Source organism: Trematomus bernacchii, unplaced genomic scaffold, assembly GCF_902827165.1.
Source record: "Trematomus bernacchii unplaced genomic scaffold, fTreBer1.1, whole genome shotgun sequence".
Classification (NCBI taxonomy): Eukaryota; Metazoa; Chordata; class Actinopteri; order Perciformes; family Nototheniidae; genus Trematomus; species Trematomus bernacchii.
In genome coordinates this window covers 545,274-568,611 of record NW_022987616.1, presented here as the reverse complement: position 1 = coordinate 568,611, position 23,338 = coordinate 545,274, and the positions used below count along the sequence as shown (strand labels likewise).

General features: G+C 44.4%; 1 protein-coding gene across 3 annotated transcripts in view; it reads left to right on the top strand.

Annotated features, from left to right (window-relative positions):
- nrp1a (neuropilin 1a) overlaps positions 1–23,338 on the top strand; it is a 57,252-nt gene that overhangs the window by 22,034 nt on the left and 11,880 nt on the right. For all 3 annotated transcript variants that reach the window (XM_034132315.1, XM_034132314.1, XM_034132313.1), the window contains 5 exons: positions 4,086–4,313; positions 6,774–6,929; positions 9,304–9,470; positions 18,414–18,569; positions 20,435–20,579. In XM_034132315.1, coding sequence (XP_033988206.1) covers positions 4,086–4,313; positions 6,774–6,929; positions 9,304–9,470; positions 18,414–18,569; positions 20,435–20,579 — 852 coding nt within the window. The remainder of the gene's footprint in view (positions 1–4,085; positions 4,314–6,773; positions 6,930–9,303; positions 9,471–18,413; positions 18,570–20,434; positions 20,580–23,338) is intronic.

Genomic DNA, 23,338 nt, shown 5'->3' with positions numbered 1-23,338 from the left:
TGGGAGGGAGTTGGCCTTAATAATATAAAAAAGTTGGGCTTGACTTGATAAACAACCGCCATTATGACTCACAGTAACCAAAAGGAGTTGGGGTCACCATACACCACAATCCTGGTGCTTTTGTAGAAGACTAAAAGACTGTGTTTATCCTTTCATCAGATAGTATCGCACTTAAAATCCTCATGCGTTTCTGGAAAGATCTGTCTTTTTAAGTACACATGCGCACACATGCACAACATATGTTCTCTTTTAACAGCTCTCAGTAAGCTTAGAGCCACATCAATGCTGGCTGAGGGCCCATTGAAGTGGGTGCAGAAGCAGAGATAGTGCCAGTCGTAGCCCCCCCCTCCCCCACACACCTCACATACACACACACAAACTCATCTCGGTCCCCTCTCCATTACTCAGCAGAATGACTAAGTGTATTGGACGGAGGCCCATAACGGTTGCCTTTACACAGAAAAAAAACATATTTTCACGCAACTGCCTTATTTATCATGTCACTGTGATGCAGGCGCTTTTAGCGTTTGCACACTCCTGTGAAAACACTTTCAATGATGTGTGTGTGTGTTGGGTGGGGCCTAACAGGGGGCACGTTCTGCTTTCATGGATGGCACGCCATGATGACATAGGTCACATCTGGCATGGAGACGTACTGTCATCTCACACACACAGCCCGCATGGAAACCTAAGACAACAAATCTCTTTAAAGGGGAGCCAGAGGGGGACTGTGCCAACCCCCCCGACCCATCCCATCAGCACTTCGTCATCCCCTAAAGCAACGTCACACTGCTTAATGCCATGTCAGTATTGTGGTGCCTCAGGGTGTGTGTGTGGGTAAATGTAAACCGGCCTTTCCATCTGTTTCAATGACTGACACTCCACAGGCTTCAGGTTAATGTTTGATTTAGTGTTGAAAGAGTTAATTCTCCACCGGCAATTAACCCCTCTGTACGTGTGGCATAAAGACAGAGCGAAGGGGAGGGAGGGTACGAGAGCAGAGGGGGCAGTAATGGGGGTGGGGGGCTGTGAACTGGGCTAATGATCAGCCGGAGAGCAACATTGAACATAAACAGTGGTGATTTACCTAGCAGTCCAAGAACAACACCTCCAGCCCCTATGGCTCTGGCCTCTAATACACCATACGAAGGAGGGTGGGAGATGAATGGATGGAAAAAAAATGGAGAAAAGCAAGAGACAGACAGATTTTAAAATGAAAATAGCAAGTGGCTGTCACACTTAACGCCTGTTCCTTGGCGCAATGTTGTTCTAATGATTAACGCCCAGTCTCCGGTCTGCTTTCAGCACTTAAAGCAACAGCTTAATAGAAACATAACGGACAAGTCATCAGGGAGAATAACAGTCGAAAGGCTCCCTTCACGTTGAGGCCTTATTTATTTAAGATTTATATCGATCTCTAACACTTGCAAAGATTGAAATCAGATCTCCATTAAATATCATTTTTCTCCGACAAATCGTCCTGTTAAACAAACTCTCATCACTCAGGGAGAGAGTCAAAGGGACATTAGTTTACTCCCCCGTCCACAGGCTCAATGTAAACGAGAGTTAAAGGAATCCATTACTGCCGGCTGTAAATGTTTGAGCCCCTGGTTGGAGGTTGCCGGTAAATGTTGGGTGCGTTAAAGGTTACTTCTTTTTACTCTCTTCCTGTCGTAAATTCAGCTGTTTGTTTGTAAGCAGTGGTTAGTATACTAGGTGAACTGTTGCCACACTGTTATATCTCAGATAAAATGGGACAATTGAAGCATGGCAGCCTTACTTGAGTTAAAACTCTTATTATTTACAAACACATTTCTGTGTCCTATTGAGGCGATAAATCTGCCATGAAACACACCAACAACCAATGGTGATAGTTAGCATGTGGCTGACAACAGGATTAGCTTTTCTCCTGAAGCTCTTTGACTGCACGCATGCATGCACTGTAAGTAAGGATGCTGCCACAGGAAAGTGTGACTGCTATCACTGAATGCCTCTCACGCATCAGCACAAAGCATCCTGGATGTAGCGAGGGGGGGGCAGGGACAGAAGCCCTCCCGTGTGGAGACAGTAGATAAAAGAGATCTGCTGGATGATTATCACGCCGGTGGGACCGACCAGAGCGCTCAGTTTTCTCTCGCCTCACTGTTTTGTTTGTGATGTCTTCACTCCGTCCTTTTCCTTGAGGGGGTATAAACATGTTCCGCAACACAAAAGCTGACAATAGTGGAGTTTGAGTCCGCCTCAGTCATGATAATTCAAGAAAAAGCACAGACTCAGTACATAATGGTGATGGGAAAATGTGTAAGTTAGCTGGAAATATGTACCATTAAATCCATACACAAAATGTCATAACAAATATAAAAAGAAGTGTCATTTTTAAATAAGTAAATACAGACAAAAAATAGTGTTTAATTTACTACAGTTTGGATTTTCTGAGTGAAACATTCCCAAAACCTAAATCTGTTCTGGTGAACTGCTGAGCTGAGATAAGGGTCACGGTGGAGGCTGATGAAATAGATTGAGAGTGGAGTTCTGAGCCAATATCCACAGGAAATTCAACAAACTGACCTGAATTGCACTTTGGGTACTGCAGCTGTCTACAGCACACAGGGACTCATGGGCGCCTTTTTCCAAAGAAGTGGCTCGTATCTACAGTTTTTTTCCCCAAAACTGTCTGACATTTCTCTACAAATAAGCCGAACTGTGCAGACCTGCAGCATCCAGCAACCCTCTCATCTCGGCAAACGGCTCTATCTGGACAAAATCTCTCAATTTTCCGGAGGTAAATACGAAGGGAAGCTGTGAAATTAATGGTGCCCACTGTTCTTGAAAGCCACACTTTAGCAGCAGCACTAAATGTCAGCTCTCCTTCGAGGCAAAATGCCGCTTGCCGTGGCTTTCAACTTGGGGGGAGAGAAAATCAACATGGCTCTCAGTCCCCTTCACTCACTCCATTGGTGGACAGGCTGAAGTGGGACTGATGGTCCTGATTAGAGGCCTAGCGAGCAGCTTGAGTGACAGTGGAAAAAGCAGTTTGCCACATTTATTTAAGCTACAATGACTGTAGCACGGAGGCTCTATCTAGCCAGAACTCCCTGCAATTTTGGTTTCGATCGGCCCCATCTGCGCCCATCACGCCGGCTGTCAGACTATCATGAAAATGACATTATCCTGTGCACATTTCTGCCACTAATGGCTCTAAATAATTGCCCTGAAGGACAGGAGTCCTGTTTTTTTCCTGAGTTGTGTGTGTGGTAGTGTGAAGCCAGGCTTGGCTACAATCTGATCCAGTGCTTGAGCGTGCATAGTGAATATGTTTTAATGTCTCTTCCTATCACTCTTAAAAAATGTCCTGCAGCTGTAAGCGTCATTTTTTAAATCGCATGTCAGTCATTCTTAAATCATAATCTTGTGCTCATGGTGCTCTGAGAAAGTACTAATATTGAGAATGTGTTAAGGCTCATCATCTGAAAGGCAGTTAAGGCTCTGGGGAGCCTTGTGAATACATATTTTCCCTTGTCTATAATTGTGTTCAAGATTCCATCTGTGTGTTGATGTATGAACAGTCATTGCCCTTTATTTTGATCACTGACTGTAGTTTGTAGAGTGTCATATGTCTCACAGACATGACCTAATGAGGGTGTGTGTGACAGGTTTTCGCACATATAAAGTCGTTAATTCATCTCCCCCGATTCTGATGTGATTGAGTTATTTTACTGATGTTTCCTCTCACAGTCCAGATGTTCCAGATTTAACACACACAGTGATAAAGTAGAGTGATGTTGGTGTCCATGAGGAAACCAAAAAAAGGCACAAAACCACACAGAGGACGGTTGAGAGACCCAGATGTAGCCTCTGGTGAATAGAAGAACTATCAAGGTGGTCTCCAGTCTCTAGGCGGTAAACTGTCCTTCAATCAATAGAACAGCTGGGAGGCAGAGTTCCTTAATACCCACCACACAAAGGAACCCCAAACAGATCACTTAACCAACAGTCTTTCAAAAGAATCATCCCCACCCCTTCCTTTGTCAATGGTCAATGGTTCGTCTCATCTTCTCACTTCCCATCTGGTTTCCTCCCTGCAGGTCCCGAATGCTCCAGGAACTTCACCTCCAACAGCGGTGTCATAAAGTCACCTGGTTTCCCGGAGAAATATCCGAACAACCTGGACTGCACTTTCATGATCTTCGCCCCCAAGATGTCTGAGATCATTCTGGAGTTTGAGAGCTTCGAGCTGGAGCCCGACCCGACGCCCCCTACTGGTGTTTTCTGCCGCTATGACAGACTGGAGATCTGGGATGGATTCCCTGGAGGTAAGCAAGAATGGCTGGTTAATATAAAAACTAAAAGTGACTCTTTGATACTATTACTTGCTTTCTTATTTCTTAACCTATAGCAACATTTGAAAAAAAAAGTATATAAAGCCACTGCTTAGAAATCTGCTTTCCTGTGATGGAAAAGGAGAAGGTGGGTCTCAATGCTCTTTCAGAATAAATAAACAGCTTTACACAAAATAGTGGTATTATCCGTGCCAGTGGACTTACTGCCTCAACCAGACTTGTCACCGGTCCAAGTATCTGTCGGCATAAGTGAAACACTTTGTCATCGCTCAACGATAAACCCTTCCTGTTTGCGCAAGCCTGACACATTTCCTTTTTCTGTCAAAGGCGGCATTGATTGTGCATTGGGGAGTTCAGTAAAAATCTAGGCCATGGTATTTAGGTTGCTTCTCTGAAGTATAAAAAAGACAATTCAATCTTGTAGGGAAATGACTCTGAAAGGAATTTCCTTGAGGTTTCCTTGTTTTTCCCACAAGGAGAATTTGAACTGAACCAGTTTGGTCTTAACAAGATCCAACATCTCCTCTTTGTGAAATCCCACAGCAATCGAAAAGATTCAGACGACTATTAAATATTGCCATAAAATAGCGTTCTCAAAACCATCTTAAAAATCAACAGGTGAGAGACGGAGTGATCAAAGCAATTCCAAAATGGCCAGAGATGAGGCTTTGAACTCAGTGAGCAAAATTCACCTCTTGAAGTTTTTAGTTTTTCTTCTGGCTATTTTAACACAGGGTGTACAAGATGAAAGCTTTTCTCACCCATCAGTGGCTGAAGTAGTCTCTGCTATAGTGTTCCAAGTGATAAGGTTGATGGGTAAAAATCAGCGCCTTTTCAAGTGAGTTTACTTGAAGTTCAATATTCTCTCAGCTCACATCTCGGTAAATTTGAACTGTGCTTGGTCGACCTTTTGATTCCACAAAGTATTCCTGCTCATTTGGAGTTCTCTCCCTGAGGTGGGACTTGTTTAATTTTCCAGATTTGTGTTGATTAGTGAAAGGCTTGGAGAGCTGAGAAAATGTCACATTATTATCACCTTTTAATACATATTTTAACCAAAAAGTACTTCAAGGGGTGTGGAATAGAAACATTCTGTGCTTCCGACTTATTAAGATTCAGCGATTTCTCAGTTATTTCTCAGTAGAATGAATGACAAAAAAGAATACGCACAAGAACCTTTTTTCCAACGGCAGAGCTGAATAGACTATTCAGGGCAGAACATGGACTCTACCACTTCGCAATGATGTGGCATCACACCCTTCAAGTGTTTTTGAATGTGACAGACAACCGTGTATAAAAATAAGCCATGTGAAGAAATAGTGTGTGGGCCTCTGCCAGGTGGCTCCTGTGGTGCCTGATGGATCGATAGTGCATTAGGGCTAGAGGCATGCTAGCCGTCGCGATGGGAGATGTCCGTGCAGGCCTGTGTGAAGCACTGGGATTACTCCTCGATGGACAGGTGCTGTGGAGGAACAACTTCCACTCCCTTCGTCCCTCTTCCCTAAGGAATGGAGAGGCAGGCAGGATGCAGACTTCACAGCGAGGCTCTTTAAAATTTCATAGCGCTGGGGAGTCATGCAGATAATCCGGGAGATGGCATTTTTATGTTCAGCCCAGGCCTTTGCAGGTTTAAAAGCACACATAGATTCTCACGCACATACACCAGGCCTGGAAGATTAATCGGAGCCTGCCCACCTCTGCCCCTCGAGTCCCCGTGGTCTGGCCTTTGCCTTTCATGTAGGAGCTGAGAGAGTGGCATGTTTTGGATGACAGGAGGCCACAGGGAGGCAGGACTGTCACTCGCCACTGATCACAGCATTACTAATCACAGATAAGCTCCGGGTCCCTACACACCAACAGGAACACACACTCACAAATGTGCATGGATCATAGCACACATCACAGGCATAGGGCAAGGTCATTGTGCTCTCTTGCTCTTTCTCCATATTTCTCTGCCTCCTCCTTCTACCTCCCGTTTCCCTCACACTTCCTTTTTCTCAGTCTGTTCAGTGAAACATGGGCTTTTATTGCTCCCTTTAATGTTCCCCTATTGTCTCGACGCAGTCTCCTTTATAAAACTCACTCAGCCAAAGCTGTGTCCGCTTCAAGACGGAAAAAAAAAGGGTGACGGTATTTACAGCCAGCAAATAGACAGAGACCGTGACCTGCCCACACCACAGGTCCCTCTTCCGCTTTGCTCTTTTTGTGGCAAGCAGGAATGTTGGGAGTCTTTTCTCAAGCGTCTTTATGGGGTCGGGTACAAAAATGCAGCCGGTGTCATACCACACTGACACACTAGTTTCCACACTTCCTTGGGGGGGCTTGGTAGTTAAACCAATGTGTGACCTGGCTTTGGCACACAAACAAATATTGAGTTAACCCCAGTTTAACTAGTGTAACAATGTTTGTGCTTTTCTCTTCTTCTTTCTCCAGTCGGTCCATATGTTGGGAGATACTGTGGGCAGAACACCCCAGGCAGGATCATCTCCTACACAGGCATCCTGGCACTAACAATCAACACTGACAGCGCCATCGCTAAGGAAGGCTTTTCGGCAAACTTCACTGTCATCGAAAGAACCGTTCCAGAGGGTAAGCTGGCATAAAAACACTGAAAACTTAAAATATAAATCACAATCCAGAAAGATGTGTTCAATAGAAGACCATCTGCATTGTGTTAGAGTGAATTAAAACTGAGTTGCATAAGAATTAGAGGGTAATAAAGTTGCCCCCAGAGGAGTAGTACTAAAAGTAAGAAGCAGATGTCTGCAACCGAAGCCACACATGGTCATATTACGATAAATTCCCACAAGTTTAACAGAGCTGAGGAGTTAATTAAATAAACACCTACTGCTTCTTCATTTGGGTAATGTAGGGTACAAGTCTACCACCCATGGTTTACAAGGCCTACGTTTACACACTGTGAGCCCAGACAGACTGCAAATGGCAGCTTCCCCACCAGTAACTATCCCCGGAACACATCCCTAGGGCTTTGACATGCAGCATCGTCATCTCTGGGCTCGACCTCCCGACCCCATTTTGCAAAATGCTCCAACAAAACATTTCATTAAGGAAGACAAGCGCTGGTAGCAGTCATAAATCTGTCCAGAGGCCAGACCTCCTCAAACACACACAGCCAGTCTTTGAAAAGTAATAAAGATGGATAACTTTCAACAAATCTACTAATCGTCTCCAAAAAGGATTTTGTCTTGCCAGAGGGAAGACAGGCGCTGAGTTAACACACATGCTGAGTTCACACACACACACACACACACACACACACACACACACACACACACACACACACACACACACACACACACACACACACACACACACACACGCACACGCACACGCACACGCACACACACACACAACTTTTCACATTCACCATTAAGATGCATGGTGCACTATCTGACCCGTGATCAGTAAATACCCTTTACATGAGTTGCTTAGTCTTACATCACCGACCAAGACGTTTCCAAGATCCAAACTGGGTCTGCGCTCTTCCAGAATTGTACCACTTGAATCATTCATAATCCCCTTATGCATAATACACGGTGGATTTTCTCGCCTCCGCAAAGCAAGGGGAAGGGTACACTCAAGCAGAAAGCTGCTGATGTGATGTGATAAGGTGATGAAAGGAGGCCTTGTCTTCTGTTTTACCCCTTCCCTCCAATCACCCTCCCAAGCCATTCAGCAGCCCTCCCTATCTTCTCAGCTATATCTTCTCAGCTATCAGCCCTGCTTTGGTCGGTAACCAACATGATCAGATACCGCACCCAAACAATGCCTGTGTTTGTTGATCATGATCCAGTTATCTAAGTGATGTGGGTCTGGGTGCAAAACTTTGACAAGTATGAGCATCAGCTGACGATGGGGGCGAAGAGGTGCGAGACATTGTTCTCGGCATCACACTGAGACTCGCGCGCGTTAGCATGCACGTACATATGCAACCGTGCGTTGACACTGTAAAGCACACGCTGACCCGGTGACGGAGGTGTGTTTGTATCATGGCAGATGGAGAGACCATCTGTGTTAGCTCACAGGCAGCAGCCACATAGCAGCTCCTTGTCCTGTGCCCTCTGAGTGTGTATGGGCCATGTACACACAAGCACATGACTGCGTTTTAGGGCAATGCACCATGTGGCTGAAGAAGCCTTGCGTTTAGAGAAGCAAAGACCAACTTTGCCATCAGAAGATAAATAAGTAAATAAACAAAGGAAATAATTATGGCCCACATGAATGTGTGAAAGTGTGTCTCCACATGCCTCTGTGTTGTTGTAGCAATGTTAAACGACTCCTACCCAGATCAAAAGGTCAACGTTTGTTTCAACCGTTGCTGCAGCGGTGTCAGTTTGTCTGACCTCCAGGGGTTAGAGAGTCCGGCCCCAAGCTGACCCAGCTGAGTCTTTAGTCCCGGAGCCAAAGCGGCTGCCCCATGTCAACGCAAACAGGGAAAGCCACCTCCTACCATGGTTGGTTGGGCTATTGAGTATAATATATGACCCCAGAATACGAATCTAAGCACACCTAAACTCCCCCAAGAGACCAAGATGGGAAAAATAGTCAGCGTGTGCAAAAACGATAAACTGCCCATAGGGATGTGAGGGAAACAGATCCAGTCAGTGGAAGAAACAACTGGAGTGAAAGTCACTTTAACGCCTAATACTGGAGTAATCTTAGCCCACACTGAATGTTTTATGAAGACATTTTTACGTCTTGATGTGAAACGCTTCCATTCGTCCTCCATTAGAAACTAAAGAGGGAGAAACAGAAAGGATTTACTGAGGCGTCGCTGATGTGCAGTTCTTTTTCCGGCAAGCAGCGCTGAGTGCCTGTCGTGTGGTGTCCTTCTCCCCAGAGACGAGCTCTGAATCTAGGGGACACTGAAAGCTCATGCTGGGTACATTCTGGTGCTTTCAGTGCTCGGGATTCACATATTTTCCTCTTTCATTCCCCTCAGACTTTGACTGTAGCGACCCTTTGGGGATGGAATCAGGAGAGATCACATCGGACCAAATCATGGCCTCGTCGCAGTACAACCCCAGCTGGTCCCCAGAGCGCTCCAGACTCAACTACTATGAAAATGCATGGACTCCGGCAGAGGACTCGAACAAAGAGTGGATACAGGTACAATATTATTTCTCATGTCACAGAGATTTGTATTGGGGGCACTTGATTCAAATCACAGAAAATGACATTGGGTTCCAGAGGAGCGGTAGGAAAAATCTAAAGCCATGGCAGTATAAAACAATTTGCCAACTGCCCACAGTTTTTTGGAGGTGAGTCACAGTCTGAGGATATATTGAGTATTGGAAAAGACGACTGCCTGCTTGAACACAGTATGAGTTTTCGCTGTTTGTCCTTCGGTCTCTGAAGGTACAGTGTCTCCATAATACTTCTGCCAGACCCGCCAATTTCAATGATGAATGTCAGCCGTCCTTATGGACCTCCGGGTGGTTGAGTCCACGCCTCACAAAAATTGCCTGTGTCCACTCTCTCTGTCACTGTCTACCTATCTGTATGTGTCTTTTCTCTCCCTTTGTCTTCCTGTCCTACCTGATAACTTCCCCTTTCCTTGATAACAGTGGCCGCCTCAGGGGATGCTGGGATTTAGTCCAGGCATCCTGCCCAGCCTCACACACACACACACACACACACACACACACACACACACACACACACACACACACACACACACACACACACACACACACACACACACACACACACACACACACACACACACACACACACACACACACACACACACACACACACACACACAAACAAACAGATTCTGTCATATTTTTCTGTCTGTCGGCTTATCTGCACGAAGCGATCATCACCCACCGGGGGAACTTTATGTGGAAAGATTAAGGATTTAGTTCTTCCATCCCCAGATGGGGATAAGTCACATATCCCAAGTCCACTCACAGAAGAAACCCCCCAGTGACAGAACAGCACTACCTTGCTGCAGTCGGAGCATGTTTGATTTATTAACCGAAAGCCTCCAGGCCTTGTAAATGCCCAGACTGTTTTTCTTTTTCTACTGTTTTTTCAACGGTCTTTGCTTCACTGCTGAAAAGTTTGGCCCCCACATATTCCTCAGGGGATGAATAATAGAGCTGACCCAAAGCCAAATATTTGCTTGGGGAGGGCCATAAGAAAGCTTTTCCTTTATTATTGCAATGAAAATATTGTCCTGAAGGCCCCTGTTGCTCCTTCAGACTAATTTAATCACTGTTTGAGCATGTATGTGTGTGGGCTTGAGAGCATTTTCTCATGAGTGGGTGTGTGTGTGTCCGTGTGTGCGTTCTTGGCTCTGTGGTGAAGGACGAGGGTTTGGCCGGGTCCATATTGTCCTGCAGAGGAACCCAGCATGCATCTGAGTGGATCAGGAAGAAACATAGCCTGCCTAACCACTTCCTCTAGCGGTTGAACAATCTGTTGTATTAAAGTATTTTTCTCTCTGAAAGGAAAGCCATTGTTCACAGTCAGATATGTGTAGTAAGGTAACAGCACTGAAGGCTCCTCGATTTCCCTTTTTGTCAGCAGAAATTACAAGTGATCACAATGATTTGTTGCCACTTTAGAACCCCCCACCACCCGCTATAGTATTGATCATATTGAGGATTTGATTTGGCAGTAAAATCTGGATGTGCTCTAATGGGCATGCTGATTTCCCAATACTAATCAGATCAAAACACTGAATGGGGCTCCTCTTATTTCTAATTTCAAAAGCAGCCAATTCTGTGGTTGCCGCATAATTTATGTTTTGCGAATGAGTGCGATGCACTTGTGCCGAGCGCTCTGAACTGAAGCCCAATTATCACAAGTGGTATTAAAAGAGTAGAATTCTTCATTCCTCTTTCATTAAGCCTGTCCGTGGTGCTACAACAAGCTCAGGCCCCCTCGCGGCACGTACAAATCATATCAGTGCGCCGTCAGATGCATAGTAATCAATTCATTATTTATTTCATTATCATTCCCCGACTGCAGTTTGAGGCAGACCGTTTTGTATTATTCATGAAAGGCTGCCTTTTCATTCCTGGGCATTTTCCCTCACTCTGCTTTCCTTCTTTTTTTGCTGAACATAATCCAGATTTGTCATCCATTTTAATGCTGCCTCATTCTAATGCACGGAGTAGAGGAGGGCAAGTTGCTAGAGACTGTGTGCTCTTCTCTGGGTAATTAGATTGGTGTGGTGTGGTTCAGCATTGAGTGCTGGGTTAGCCAGGCCATTAATCAGCTCCTTTGGTGTACACAGAGATGGACAGATGTCCTTTGAGGGGGGTTTGCAGCTTGAGGAGGGAGTAAAGAAAGGCAATAATCCTTCAAAACGGACCTTCATTTCATTTGCTCCTTTCAGATCTGTTCCTTTTCAGTCCTTTCTTCCTCATTTGCCTTGAAAGAATTCAGGTCCACAGATCTATATCAAGGAAGAAGGAGATTTTCTGCATAGTATCTGCCTGTGTGAGTCATGACATGACTTTGAAGCTTAAGAGGATGAACGACGGGGGTCTCAAAAAATGAATGACGCTACAACCCCAGAATATCCAGTTTATAGTCTGATCCTCACTTTATGAACTCAGACTGGCTCCGCAAGTAAAACCTGAATGCCCCATAACATAACACATTCGTCTTTGAGCTGAAGGAAAATGTATTGGTCGCGTCATGGCCTGAAACCTGACAGTTCGTTGTGAACCGTGACAGGGGAAATTGCAAAAAGCTGACCTAGAGTGGAATGGCTTTGTCAAAGATCTTGACCGAGAGTCACCCCAGCATCTGAAAGATGCAATAAAACCCAAGACTGTGTCTGTCAGGCAGCTGGCATTGATCGCACATACACACAACATGAATAATTTAAGCTGTCTTGGAGAGAACCCAACCATCAATACCTGAAAGCCTCTTTATTGAGAACCTCATAATGGCAATATACTGTACAGTACGTTATCCCATATGCTAGCTTGAGTTGATTTTGCTCTCCATATCTATAATTTAGCTGCAAAGCCTCCTGCCATTATCTGTAATCTTCTTGCCAGGATGCATTATCCCTTAATTACCTCTTTGTTATTTATGTATGTATCAGACTGACTATGATGGATTCTATTGTTGAACTATAAGAAGAGATGTTCCCTTTACTTTTGTCATTTGAGGAATGCTTTCATGTTGCTTGTCTGATAGATTACAGCACTAACATGAGAAAACATGTCAGTGTTTGTTTGCATAATATGGTCCTTTATCTTCTGCATATGGTACATAGAAACATATGTATTTACATTGGACTTTAAAACATTTAGGGGGGACCGTGTAATTCCATAAGGCAAACAACTGTGAAACAAGGGCCACTTAGCAAAGATAACAGGTTGAGTTCCACTGCCTGACCAACCAAACAACCACTAATCACACACTTCCTCCATGAAAACACGGCCCCGGCCACAGTGGCGTTTTTCTTTTCCACTGCCTCGAGTGCAACGTCAGACGCTAAACCGGCGCACTCTGCCATATCCTGCTTTTCTCTTCATCCGAATGTGCTTTCAATTACCCCAGGTCAATGAGTTGCAGAAATGCCCCCTTCTTTTGAGATTGTCTCTCTCTTCACTTCTGTCCCCGTTCCAGGGCTCAGTGCCGTGCCGAGTGATGAGTAATTAGAATATGGACTTGTAATTAACAGCAGCTTCTCAGTTGATGAAGTCTAGCAAGAGCTGAGTAGCGTAGGCTGGCATGCGGCTGCCGGTGAGATCATCACCACGTCGTACAAATGGAAACAATGGACGCCGTCTGTGCCTCGCATGCCTCGCTCTCAATTGGAAAATCAATGAGAGGATAGAGACACACACTCGAGTGAAGTAGCCCAAAAGTGGGACTAGAAATCGAAGCATGAGCGATGGCATGATGTAATGAAACAAAACTGCTGCATTTGTACCCTGAGAAGAGTTTAGCCGTAATCAGTGTCATTTTCAGTGTCTGCACTATAGACTTAGATGGAGTCATCACTGAACGGTCATCTGCAGCTGTGTATCCTGGGGAAGGATCATCATGCGGCTTCCAGACATGACATACCTTTAGGTCGCCCTCCTTTCCTTCCTTATCACTGTTTCTTAGTTTCATAACGGTGACTCAGAGCACTGTCATGTGTGTGTTGCAAGGGTGGGAAATGACCCTGGAGTGAGTCTTAAAAATGATTCAGAGGAAAGGAAACCATAAAAACCACCCTGTTAAAGACTTCCTTCTAAAAGCTGTTTAATCACCCTCATCGTACAACAGTCTATACACGAGCGCACTTCACACACAACAATCCTTTTTATTTCACAACAGTTTAACGCCCTACACATCCCTCTTTGTCTGGAACACAGATGATCGGCGCATGGGAACACATGCATAATTTAATGCCACGAAAGAGGTGTCGGGGGCTAAAAATAAACTGTGATCATGTCAGGTGAATATTGTGATAAATGGGAGGTCGTGAGTGGAGCTCATAGGTCCTGCAGCATTTGAGTAATACCATTTTCACGAAAGGAGAATTAATTACACTTCCAGGTAATAGAGCTATTTTAGGACTGCAGGTAAAACAAGTGAAATGATTGCTGGTGGTTAGTTTAGAATACTGCATCTGGGTGTTAGAAAAGATTTCCTTATCCTCATACCAAACTAAAAACAATATAATCAGGTTTTGTACAACCTATAAACACAGGTGACTCGAGGCTCTGCTTGTACTTGATGATTCCAGGCCATCTTTCTTCTATGAGATCCATAAAGAATGTCCAGATGTTTTTTCAGGCCGCTGTCTATGTCTGCTCTTTCACTTTAGGAGCTCTCCCTTCTTCCTCACTCTCGGCATTTCTCTTGTTGTTGTTTTTGGAGTGGGAAAAGGAATAAACTCATTCCCTAGAGGCCTCGGTTATTCAGTCAGCAGCCCACACACACACAGATGGGAAGCTACCCCCCGCCACCTCCCCTGTGTTGGGGGAAGCAGAAAGATGGATTTAAAAGAAAGCATTTGGTAAACTTCACCCAGAGTACGGATTGCTGCATACAACTTCTTGGCAACTCAATTATAAGCCAATCAAGCAGTGAGAGATAAAGCTTTTGAGCCTTTGCTGTTTCTTCCCCAACCTTATAAACCACATGTCTCCACACTGCACCCACACAACAATGACTAGGCTTTAGCCTCAAATAAATGTCATGTGGACTCGCTGGCTGCAGATCTGAGTCATGCCGCAGAGACACGATACACAGTAACGGATAGACCTAATGATCACGCCCACGGCTGCCACAACTGTTGGGAGATAATTGTAAAATGATCTCTTCCAACTTGTACAAACATGTAAACACGTAACTGTCTCTCTGGCATTGAGTCATTCCCACACTTATAAACATAAATACGCTTCAATTATGTGGATTTCAGTATGTTGATCTAATTGTATGACTTTAAACGGCTGATGTTACAAGACCGTGCACGACTAATTCTTTTTCTGCCTCTCTGGTTTCATTAGTGTCTGAAACCACTGGAGCTGTGTACGATGGCTGTTGTGAGGTTTGAGTCATCGCTTTGCCTCACAACAGGAAGGTAGAGAACACCCAAAACACACACAGGAGTCAAACATATTTTGGACTATTCTGGAGCAGCAGAAACCTCTTTGAGACAAGGACACATAGAATCCCTGCCCACATATCAGCCTGTCGTCGCTTTATGGAAAGATTCTGAGAAGTCTGGGTGATTTCTTACCCTGCCTGGCATGTTTATGGCTCTGAATGTGTGTGCGTGTGTGTGGCCCTCCAGATATAAGTGCACCAGCATGCCCAGAATGCATGGTGTCATCTGTCTATAAGGTGGGCTTCAGTCCAAACACTCACTCTCATAGGAGAAACAATAATATGGAGACACAGGCTTTCTTCTGTTGGATCAGCAAAGTCTCAAAATGCAGCACATCCCCATAGATGCTAGATTAGGAGTCATAATTCACACCTTTCCTCTCAGTGATTACATCACCCATTAAGCATGATTCAGCCTCTCAAGGCTCGATGACAAATAGTTTATCATCCGAGAGTGATATATTTGCCTGAGATCCGCTGTGCACCGCTTGCCATTTCTAAATGTTAGTTATTGGTTTATGCATAGAGGTCAGGTAGGGCTGTCTGTGGCTCTGGGCTAAAAGGAGTCCCACAAGTAATCATTATCATTAGGTTTGTTTTCACTGTAGTCTCTGCGGTGTGGGATGGACTTTGCTTTACATCCAGGCTCCTCTCCCTGACCCTTGTGTTAGCACATGTTGGCCTCGTTCTTCCGCTGCTAACAAGCAGCCATTAATAAATCACGCTTTGCTCATTACCCGGGCCCTGATATCAGCCCGCTTGCTGTGAAATTGATCTAGTGTGTGCGCTTCTTCACTTGAGACCCCATACTTCTGTCCTTCACATCATGCAAGGCATCAGTCAGCGGCTTGTATCCTCTCGCAACCTTCTCCTTTCCTCTCTTTAAAGTTCATCTCTCTTTTCGGCACAGTTTATCTGATGCAGCTTTTATCTATGCACATATTCATTATCATTAAATCTGATCGTTGGTCCCAAAAATCTTCAAAAATGTATGATTTTTTTTCTTTGCTTAGGAATCTTTACTGTTCTTGGAACCCTAAAATTATTAAACCACAAAAAGTGTTTAAACTCGTTAAAACTAGCCAATTCACCGCACCCTTTAAAATGTATGCCCTTTTAAATAAGTACATAAACTTACCAAAGAAAAAACTTTCCAGCTGGCCCTGAATGTTGATTAAAGTCATACATCACTCCAACCCTCTTCGAACCCATTTTTCAGCACGCTCAGGTTCTGAAATTGTTTGAGTTTGAACACCAATGAGTGTTCCCAATTAGCCCCGCCACTCATTTCATTCCCAGAGGCTCTTCTTCTCCATTACTCATAATGAGATATTTTTCAGAGCAAAATCCCAAGGCCAAGTCCTCCTATTAGACCTTTTTTTTATGTAAGCCTTTTCAGTAAGCCGCATGGCCATTGGTCCAGATTGTAAATGAGTCAGGCTGGCTATTTGAACACAGATGTTATAGAAACCTGCCTGGGCTAATAAACACCGGCACAGGCCTCGCTGCCATCCGCTATGCTTTCCTCATCCAGAGCTGGCACATATGGCCGCGGAGAGGAATTCAGCTCCTGCGTTATTAAATGAGAACCGTCTGAAGCTGAAGGGATTTGATTTTGTCTCTATTTGTGGACCCAAAATAAATCTGGGACTTACTGTATAAGCCCCTTGAGCCCGCAGACAGGAACAAAAGTATTCCGTCTCTGTATGTGACTGTTTTTTTTTGTTAGTCTCCAACCATCCAAATCCTATGAGTAGCCAGGAGAGAGCGAGAGAATAGCATGGTGGAACCTCATTTATTACTCCCATCTGTTTATGTATTTTTTACTCGTGGAAGTGAATTTGAGGCGCACGAATGACCAGCGCTCTGTGGCATGCAGATGTTCCGTTCCTGCTCTTTAGCTTCGAGTCATTAAGTGTGGTTCATACTGTATATAAGGTTGGCAGACAATGCTAGCTGGCTCTGGACGTATGGTTTTTAGCATGCCAGAGCTCTATGGAGACTTTTCAACGCCGATCGCCCTGGCTTTGATTTTCTCGTTCATTCTTACACACCACAACGAATATCTCCTCAGTAATCTACTCAAGACTCTGGTCACCATTCCATCTCACGCCAACATCAAAGGGTCTCGTCTCTCATCGTGATCTGGAAAAACCTGCTGCAACGCTGCTTCCTGCCTCGATTCCACGTTTCAACGCCGGCTGCACGAACCACGAATTACTCCTCATTAACGTCACCTCGCCCTGTCAGAGACGCTGTTAATGCTTGTTAAAAATAAGCACGCTGCTTCAAGACTGAAGAGTTAGCAATCTTTTTTTAAAGCCTTTCAGTTTCACACTACTCTCCTTCTCCTCCGTTATGGATGAAGGGGTTGTACGGTGGGGTTAAGTAGACACCACAGAGGTCATAAGGAGAGAATTTGTTATCACTGGTGGCTGAAAGATTCCTTGCGTGTCCGAGAACTAAGGAAAGCTGACCTCCCCTCCAGGCTGCCTGTAAGTCTCAGTGAAGTTAGGAAACGTTAACATCATCAAAAGGCTATTCTTAACATAGTAACAGAAGCCAGAGTGACATATAGAGGACCGTGTGGGCATGTTTTCTCTCTTTACTAGCAGTGATGCTCATGGTTGACAGACAGACACAGGTCTGATGCAAACCAGTGACTTTCTCTGCCCAGCATGAGCATACACACACATTAAAATATATACATGAATCTACAGAACAGACACTGGCTCACGTGCCTCTCTGACCCAAACGCCTCTGGCTTTCTCCCTGTGAGAGTACAATAGCCGTCCAGTAATGCACAGCCGTTCATGATTACTTTATAAAGCCCTGCATATTTTGAAGGCACAATGTTTGATATTCAATCTGTATCTCTCTTTCCTCCTGGACAATTTTGATAATGTGATTGCAGCAGACCTCGCTCTATTCAACATTCACTTTTATCCAATAAGCCCTTGTCTCCCATCTCAGGAAATTAAGTTGTCATCCTGTGGCTCTTTCATTAATGTGAATATCATTTCATTGCTGTTTATTGAATTCCAGGTAACAGAGTATGGCCAGAGGTGATTTTAATCGTGGGGTTTTATTTTTAAATATCTAACGTGTGACTACCTTATTAATATACACGATGCATTAAAAGCCCTTTTTAATTAAAATGATTTAGGGTCTATATTCCAGCTGAACGTGCTCCAGTTAAAGGGGCCCTATTATGTTTATAATCACGTACAATGTGTTGGAGCACTAGCCAATAGAAGCGCACATGTAACATAGTGATGTCACTATGTTTTGGAAGTAAACAAAGGAATACAATCGAGGCGTTTCAGCCTGGGGGGTAATGTGTGGGAGAAAAGCATAATAGGCCCCCATTTAACATTCTCTTAAACACTTAAAGAGAACACCTTGTCTTGTCTTGCCCTTTGGAAAATGTTCAGCAGTGTTTCTTACGTGTCCTTCTTTCTTCACCCTCCACAGGTGGACCTTGGGTTCTTGCGGTTTGTCTCGGCCATAGGTACACAGGGCGCCGTTTCCCAGGAGACGCACAAAATTTACTTTGTCAAATCCTACAAAGTGGACGTCAGCTCCAATGGAGAGGACTGGATCACTTTGAAGGAAGGCTCCAAACAAAAGGTAAGATACTTTATTACCGTTTATCATCAAGTAATGAATAAAGAAAGTGAAATGATGGGGAAAAGTAAAACTCGTAAAAACTTTTCTAAATACGGTCGCAACCCCTAGCTCTACATGACAGCGGACTAGTTATAAAGATTATTTATGCTTCTGCCACCATCATAAAACCACCGCTTCACATTGATGCCACTTGAAATATCCTATCTTGGTTAAGTAGCCTGCTGTCTTGAATTGTGGTGCTCTATTTTGAGTTGCCTTTGGGCTCATCAAAAGGGGGAATACCCAGCTATATGTACTTGAGTCTCTGTCTCCCAACATGCAATTATACACTTTCCACTGTTTGGTAATATATCCACCACCGTCTACGTAAGTGGATAGTATTTCCAGCACAGACTAATGCAGAACTGCAGTAGCCATAGGGAGGATTATGTAAGGAATGTAGCCTCTGTTTCATGTCAGGCACCCGTCAACTTGTCGTTAAAGAACCCGGGATGACAAAAGACTTGACAAACAAGAGTTAAATGGATAGAGGGAAAGAGGAGAGGCTGTCATGTTTGAGCAGCTGGTTGAGAGGGAAAAGAAGAGGGAACGAGGGAGGGATGGCATGCCTGACCGGAGAGCCACAGGCTGTAACCATCGATTGCTGATCGGAACAGGTTTTCTCCATCTGGAGGCAAACAACCCTCCGTTGTGGGTGTACGAAGGGTCATGGAGACATGTGTGTGATGTGTAAATACCACAAGGAATTTTGAATTGAAAGACAGCGAAGCCGCAAGTAGAACAATAAAAGTTCTCAACAGCGACATAACATCCAAACAAGCGTGTTTGTGTCTCTCAGTACACATGGCCCCGGGCTTGATTATTTTATGGTCTCTCCAGAGTACACAGTCCCTTCTGTAAAGTGGCGGCTTAAAGGTGCCGTGGTAAGCCAGGCCTGTGTTTTTCCGGACTCTAAAGTGCTTTTGTGCGGAGGGGCACCATTTGCTACATGCTGAGCCTGCAGTTTGGCGTCCCAGCGCCGGAGAAAGCCACTTTATACAGTTAGCGAGTGCAGAGGAGAGTCATCGTGACATTTAGGAGAGTGGATGACTTTGTTGCAGTCCCTTAGTGACAGGTATCGCTCAGGGACAGAGTTGCAGACATGTAGGAAGGCTGTATGGACTAATGGATCAGCCATGGTGCTGTTTTAGTCCATCCTAGATTAGCGGAACTGCTTCCTTTCTCTCCGCCTGTCCATCCTGCTCCTCTCAGCTGGACTCCCCTTTGCCCCATAGCTACTCCGTTGAGGGAGGTCAGGAGGTCATATGGTCAGTGGTGTGATTCAATTACGCAGAATGCACTGTGACAGACTTCGGGGAGTTGTTTTGCTGGGTGGCCGGCCTAGTAAACTGTCATCAGACCCCAGGGGAGAACAGTGGCATCTCTGACCTTTAAACAAGACACTGCAGTAAAACGTCCACCAAATGTGGAACTGAAGGACAGAAAAAGGGCATCTTGAGCCAATCTGGTCTTGTCAGTGTTATACACACAGCCTCAGGTTTCACAGCCACATGCCACAACCTGTTTTTGCTACATATGGCGCAGGAGGTCAATTTCAGGGGTGATTGGTGAACCAGTTTTGTCTGTCTTACATGTGTGTCACGTATGTATAAACACAGCATAGCAAAATTGTAAAAATTGTATTTTTAAATATTCTAATGCTACATTTATATTTGACAAAACTTGCTGCATTTAATAAAAAAGCAATATTTTTCTGCCTTCATGCTCCGTTTCATTATTCAATGCAGCCAAGGTCTCAGATGAACTTCCACCCGCATCTCAACTCAACATGTCAATAATTTACTCTCCTTCCGCCTTTATCACAGGTTTTCCAAGGCAACACCAACCCAACAGACGTTACCAAGACAATGCTGCCCAAACCCACGCTGACGCGCTTCCTGCGGGTCCGTCCCGTTACCTGGGAAACAGGCATCGCACTGCGCTTCGAGGTGTATGGGTGTAAGATATCAGGTTGGTGAAACTGAGATCCCTGCTGATCTGCATACACACATTCACAAATACACACACAAGTATGTAATGAATAGTGCGTTGTTTGGTTCACAATGGTCCTATTGATTTAAAACTACAAGAAATTGCTTTCTTATGCGTGAAAATTAGATTAATGTACGTTGTTATGTGTTTTCCCAGACTTCAACACAGCAATGCATTATACTGCTTATAATCTAATTACAATGAACAGATTCAAAAGCCATAATCAGATGAGTCCACTGACTCGATTTAGTATCTCTCCACATGCCCCGGTGTGAGTTTCACTCCCTTGTCTGGCCCCAGTTGCACAAACACCTTACTTTTGCCAGGTGTTGGATGCAGCTCTATTTCTGCGAGAGTCCTGCTCTAAGGCTAAAGCTAGCTGCTGCATAATAGACGAGTGGCACACAAAGGAGGATTACCTATTTATGTTACCCCATGTTTAGATGTACCTCATTTATAATGAATGGAGCCAACAGCTGCTAGGCAGAGAGAGCCGGAGCAGGGTGGGATGCATACGTTCCCTTCCCTCCTGCTGGGCCCCTCTCAGCCTCCTCTTTAGCCACACCCTTTTTTTTTTGCTTACAGAGCTTTGATTTTGTTAAAGCTTCTCTTATCTTTGCTTTTTCGTTGATGCTATTTTAATGAGTGGTGTATGTGTGTGGCTGACTTTCATATGGTTTCAGCACATCTGTGTGCATCTCTATGGGTTCATGAGCATGTGTATTGAATATTAATTAGTGCTGTGTGTTTTGTATAGAATAGGGAGTATATCTTACAAGGACAAAAAAACAACAACATGTTATTAGTGTTGTTAGTTCAGCATTAATCCTTGGATTACAGTTTGGGTCTGGATTAATTGTAGCCTGCCGAACATGCTTTTATGAACGTTTTTTATGTTTGTATGGAGTTATGCATTACATATGTGAGGCGTTTCATGTGACAGCCGAGGGCATTGTGGGTACAGCAGGGTTAGAGCTGGGGCGTGTGTCTCGGGCGCTCAACCAAACCGCTGTAGAGCGTAAACACATCACAGGACCGTAGTCACCACAGGGCCTCCGTAAGGACGTAAGCACCCCTGGGTGCTATGAAGTCACTGCCAGCTCCACTGCACGCAGGCAGTGCTGAAGGAGAGAGAAACTGCACAAACTCTGTGACTCACTATGTTCTACCTTAAGTTATGATACTTACTGAAAACTTTTGTTGAAAGATTTTTTACTTTTTGAGTACACCTCCACCTTTCCTGAAAAATATATACAGTGCACCAAATTGTGAGATATATGGAGCTATACGAAAGTATGCATTTTTTCCAAGTGCCCAACCACAACTTTAGATATCATGACCATAATTCAGACATCTGATTAGAGGAGGAGTTGCGCCCAGAATGTTGCAAGATGTTTTCCACTAAATCATCATGGTCGCGTGCCTCTGCCGATAAAAACATTTACTCGTTAATAAAAAGATCCACCGCCCTGTTGTTTGTAAATATGCCCTGGTGTATAAATATCTCTGATGAACCACTGATGCTCCACCCAAACCCTAAATGTTGGCCACACCGCCGTGTATCACCATCTACACACTTACAGTCCACACACACATGTTTGTTCCTCAGGGTGTGTCATTGCGTGCCTGCCATCTCTGAGGCTTCTGGGATCGCAGCTGAAGTCGATTAGGATCTCCAGATGACCCGGGGAGTTCACCCAAGTGTCTAAACTCAGATCAGACACACAATCACACACATTTACCTTACTCTCATATCCTCCCACTTCAAAGGCAATCCGCTTTCTGCTCAACCAGAGGCTATGACTAGTCTCAAATAGATTTTGGCCAAAGATTAAAGAAAGAAGGTAGTACAACCCACAAAAACCGTCCAGAGGCCTCCACATCGCCAGGGGTTTCTTCCTTGAGCTCTAGAATGCAGGACCCGAGATTTGTCTCATGGGTCTGCGTAGGAGCTGTTTTGGATAACCAGAGAGAAAAATCTGAATGAAGCCTTGTTCTCCCAAGTTTTCACTCTTTTTTTCCCAGATGCAGCTATGCTATCGAGTCCTTCAGTGGTACAGTGCACACTTTGTCTCGTACAGACCCAAAGGATGTAATAATGGCCGGATTTATCCCTCCGTGGGAGCCAGATAGTAAATATTTTATTGCAGTCAGGTCCCTGACTCAGTGTCTTGGGATAAATTGTAAGGAAGACACAGAAAGGAAGATTAACCACTAAAACAAGTATCAGAACATTAGCAATTACATAAAGTTTGTGAGTTTCATCCAATTCTACTTGGATTCAAAAATCACTTTTACACTCACAAAACCTATAACGTTTTACAGTTTGTTCTAGTACTACTGAATGTAACATTAAGGTGTATTAATAGATTGTGTGCCAAATAATAAACCAGACACAATTCGCTTTGTCAAAATGATCAAATGTCAAAACTTGAAAAGGCACATTTAATTGTTGTTTGTTTTTGATGGGGACGTATGGAGGCTTAAAGGTGGGGTAGGTAAGTTTGAGAAACCGGCTCGAGATACACTTTTTGTTATATTCCATGGAATGCTCTTAACATCCCGATAGCAATGAATATCTTAAGTGCTTTGACAAAAAATCCATAAAAAAATGTCATCTGTGGAAGCCGTAATACTGTAAAAAGTACGACCAATCATCTGAGCCGGCCCGGCTAAAATAACTGGATGGCCTACCTGCCTGTCAGCCTTCCATCTGTGCACAAACTTATCTCGTGCCC